The sequence below is a fragment of the Buceros rhinoceros genome, unplaced genomic scaffold (assembly GCF_000710305.1).
Source record: "Buceros rhinoceros silvestris isolate BGI_N320 unplaced genomic scaffold, ASM71030v1 scaffold8001, whole genome shotgun sequence".
Lineage (NCBI taxonomy): Eukaryota > Metazoa > Chordata > Aves > Bucerotiformes > Bucerotidae > Buceros > Buceros rhinoceros.
Window position 1 is genome coordinate 53,504 of NW_010393638.1, and position 3,810 is coordinate 57,313.

The 3,810-nt window shown below is 46.0% G+C and overlaps 1 protein-coding gene across 1 annotated transcript in view; it reads right to left on the reverse strand.

The window, feature by feature from the left end:
- Window positions 1-3,810, reverse strand: part of KDM4B (lysine (K)-specific demethylase 4B) — a 70,479-nt gene that overhangs the window by 43,562 nt on the left and 23,107 nt on the right. The window contains exon 6 of the mRNA XM_010144923.1: window positions 2,220-2,323. Coding sequence (XP_010143225.1) covers window positions 2,220-2,323 — 104 coding nt within the window. The remainder of the gene's footprint in view (window positions 1-2,219; window positions 2,324-3,810) is intronic.

Sequence of the window (3,810 nt, forward strand, 5' to 3'; positions counted from 1 at the left end):
AGGAAGGAGACACCAGATCAATCTGCAAAAAACCTTCACGTCACGAATCACTCATGGGGGAAGCCCAGCCAAGCAGGTAAAGACGTTTTACCAAGCAATAAATTAGAAATGCTGTTATTTAAATCTCTGTGTGTCCCATCCCCATCACCACACAGCTCAAAGACGACTCGGGATTAGCTCGGGAGGAAAGTTTCCTCTATTGCCTTTTTACAAACTCCTTCACTCCTCTTGGTTATCGATCAGAAATCACTTAGTACACAATTACGGGTCAATGCCGCTTTCCTCAGGCAGACGGAAAAGCAACCTACAGCAATGTATTATTCTGGAGAAAAATGTGCCCACCTACAACACTCAGAGATTCGAAGCCCTGCAAGGATTTCCTTCACTTGCTGACATCCAGCAGCCCCGAGAGCACCGCCCCAACACGCTGCTAGAACCGAACGGCTGAAACTCAGCGCCCTCCTGGTCTCCTCCATTCTGCAGGACATCTTAGAATGGCTGGTGTGCACCCACAAGTACCTCCTAAATTATTATTTGCAGCTTCGTTACATATGCAGTGCCCACTTTGTAGGCTCTGTTCAGCCGATTATTGCACCGCTTACAGCTTCTGTTAAAATAACTTCATCAGCAAAAAAAGGCACAGCACAGCGGCCAGCTGATACTGCAGCAGAGAGAAGCAGAATAACAAATCCTTAAACTTCACAGTGTAGGCCACTAAATAAAGACACTGTCAGACAGGTTTTTCAGGAGCTTACACTGGCTACAGATTCCGTTCTCTTTTCTGAATATGGTGGGATATAGAGAACATCTTTTATCCTCTATCCAAAGCAACTGCTCGGAGGGGCACCTACGCGTTAAACCGAGGTGGCTCCCATATTCCAAGCCCCAATACTCACTTTCCTGCAATCTGTAAAGTGAAAAACCTTACCAAAAAATTCAGATCCCTCAATTAGATATTTCCATTATAATTTCCAACCATGTGTAGCAGGCAGGTACCTGTGTTTCCACACTTGAGAATTAGCTTCCACAGAGAGAATTACAAGAAAAACGGTTTGTTGCTCTCTATGAACAATTTCATACCGACCATCATGTGCAAACCAGGCCAAGCCCAGCACTGAGGTTGAACCATAAGCACCACATCGCTTCGTGCAAGTCTGCCCTGCACTGACAGGAAGCTCATCGGACAAGCCAGATGATTACACTTCAAATTTCATTCATCACAGCATTCCGCTAAGAAAAATGAAACAGTCTCTGGAGCAGTAAATTGAATGAATTCACAGTTTTTATGCTATAAAAGAGCCAAGATCTTTTACTTCCATCTCAAAGAATCACCAGGCTCATCAAACAGGTGCTACACTTTGTCTCAGGTGGACTAACGTTAACAAAACCACGCTCAAAAAAAAAAATCAGAACTCGAGAATTCTGACTTAGAGAGAGACAGCCATAAAATCCTCAGCTGCTGATACAGAGAGAATGGGGAAGGATGAAACCAGCTTGAACCCGGCACACTTTGACACTTCCCACTGGAGTTAAGAGTCCCAGTACCTCCGACTCAGTTCCTCTTCCCACCTCCAAGGACGTGCTGGTGGGACAGGCTCTGTGTGCCGGTAACACAGAGCAGCAGGAGCTGTTTGACTGATTCTGCACAGATACTAAATCCACGGTAAGCACGCCTGGCTGAGGAGATTTACTTCTTCCCAGAAGACTTTAAGAATAAGCACATTAAAATGATCATAGCAAATAAACATGACCCCTCATTTCAAATAAGAGGACTAAGAGATTCACGGATCCTCTCTGGCTTAGCGCAGGAGCTTACACAACAGAGAACCCGCACGTCTAACGCAGGGTTTGGTTCAGAACACATCCAGGAGAAAAAAAGTCCCTGTTCAAGACTTACCACGAGTGACGCTGCTATCGATAAGCCAGAGCAGAGCGGCTGTATCGCAGTTTGCCCCTCTCTGCCCGGAGAGGCTCCTTAATTGACAAAGTCGGTTCCAGCGAAAGCTTTTAGGAAGAAGCATTTCACAGAAAGTCTCAGCCAAACCACAAACCCTCATTTACAGGCAGCCACCTGCTTTAAACCGACAGGATACACTGAGCGTCATAATGCATTTAGAAATTGAGGAAATTGCTCCCCGGTGGCTTGTGATGAATTGTTTCCTCAAAAGAGGGGTGCTGGGCTTTGTGCACGGCGTCGGCGCTGCAGCCTTTGTACGTACCCGGTCAAAGGGAATGCCGTATTTCTTCAGGATTGAGGGCGAAATGAGGGTCATCTTGTGACGGAGGAACGCATCACATCCCTGAGAGCTTCCTGGAAAAAACCCTGTGAGACATTAAAAAGAGGGGTATCACTATAGGAATATTATACCCAGGCAATTGTTAGAGCAGAGACAAGCTGACAAAATGAAAACCTGCCTGAATACCTTATGCAGACGTACAACCCTACACAGGCGTACAGGGAAGGTGTCAGTAATCAGCACGTCCCTCATGTAAAATATCACACCAATTTTGTGACAAAAACTTCCACACTGAGGCACACAAGCCTGAATCCCATCCAAGTCGAGAGTTAGCATCTAGGCCTTCTGTGGCTGGGAGCATCTTGGCCAAAATCTCACTAAAGCCCCAGCAAATCAAGACACAGCCCCTGCCTGTCTCAGGGTACCTAAACCCTGAGCCTCCCTTCTTCTGAACACGGGCAAGGAGAAGGCACCAGCGTGCACCAGCTACTCCAAACCCCGCCGTGTCCTTCCTACACCTTCTCTGACCCCCTCTGCTCTATCATTCTTGGGAGAGTAGTAAGACTCAGAAGATTCCAGACCGATCTGCCCCACGTATCACCTCCCCGAAGGGATAAAACAAGTCTGTAGAAGTTCACGTTCAGTCAACTGAAAGGAAAGAAACCAAACACATCCATCAGAAGGCAGCGGACGAGGGGACACCCACGCACTGGCCCCAGGGGTCACCAAGGCGTCTGGCAGAGACAGCTCCATCTGACTCAGCAGCTCAGCACGAGGCAGCGTTAAATCCTACCGTAGCTACAAGACCCACGCTGAGCCATTAGAACAAATAATTAAAAATACTAAAAATTGTACTGGACAAACCCCACTTGGCTCCCAGTAACATCAGCTCAACCAGTGTAACACCAGTTTCTTCAAGACCGTGTGCTCCGCTCCAAGTGGTGATTCAGTAACAAATTATGTGTTTATAGGGATTAAAAACCACCACCATTGAGAAAAATAAATAACCCAAGCTCTGGAAACAAAACTAATTGATGAGACATAATGGAAGGGCTTTCAGAAAGTGGAAAGGATTGCTGAATTCCAGGTTTTCTTATATTTTTGTACTAAAAGCTTTTCAATTAAAATTATGACTGTCTGCTACCCGGTCTGTCGTCCCTCTCTGCAGTTCCTCTTTTTAATGCACAATTTAAGTGGCTCTCATTAAAGCTACTAATAAAGAAGCACATTTTAAGTGATTAGCACCAATAACATGGCAGCACATTAACATTTTCTCTGTGGGCTCCACAGCTCTCCCCGTGAGCCCATTTAGAGCTCCACTATTCATTTTCCATATTAATCGCACACTCATTTCTCCATGGTAAACTTCCTCACAGCACAATCACCGACGTACAGGACAGGGAGAGCACCCAGGCAGTAAATCCTGTTTCACTGCGGATCCAACACATTACCCATCCAACTTCCAAAAGGTACTGAGCAACAAAAAGCTAAAATAAAGATGCGACTCTTGGGAATTTGCTTCTGGTTTATACATTGCCACCCACTGAGGTGTCTCAAAAACCGATCAGCAGGA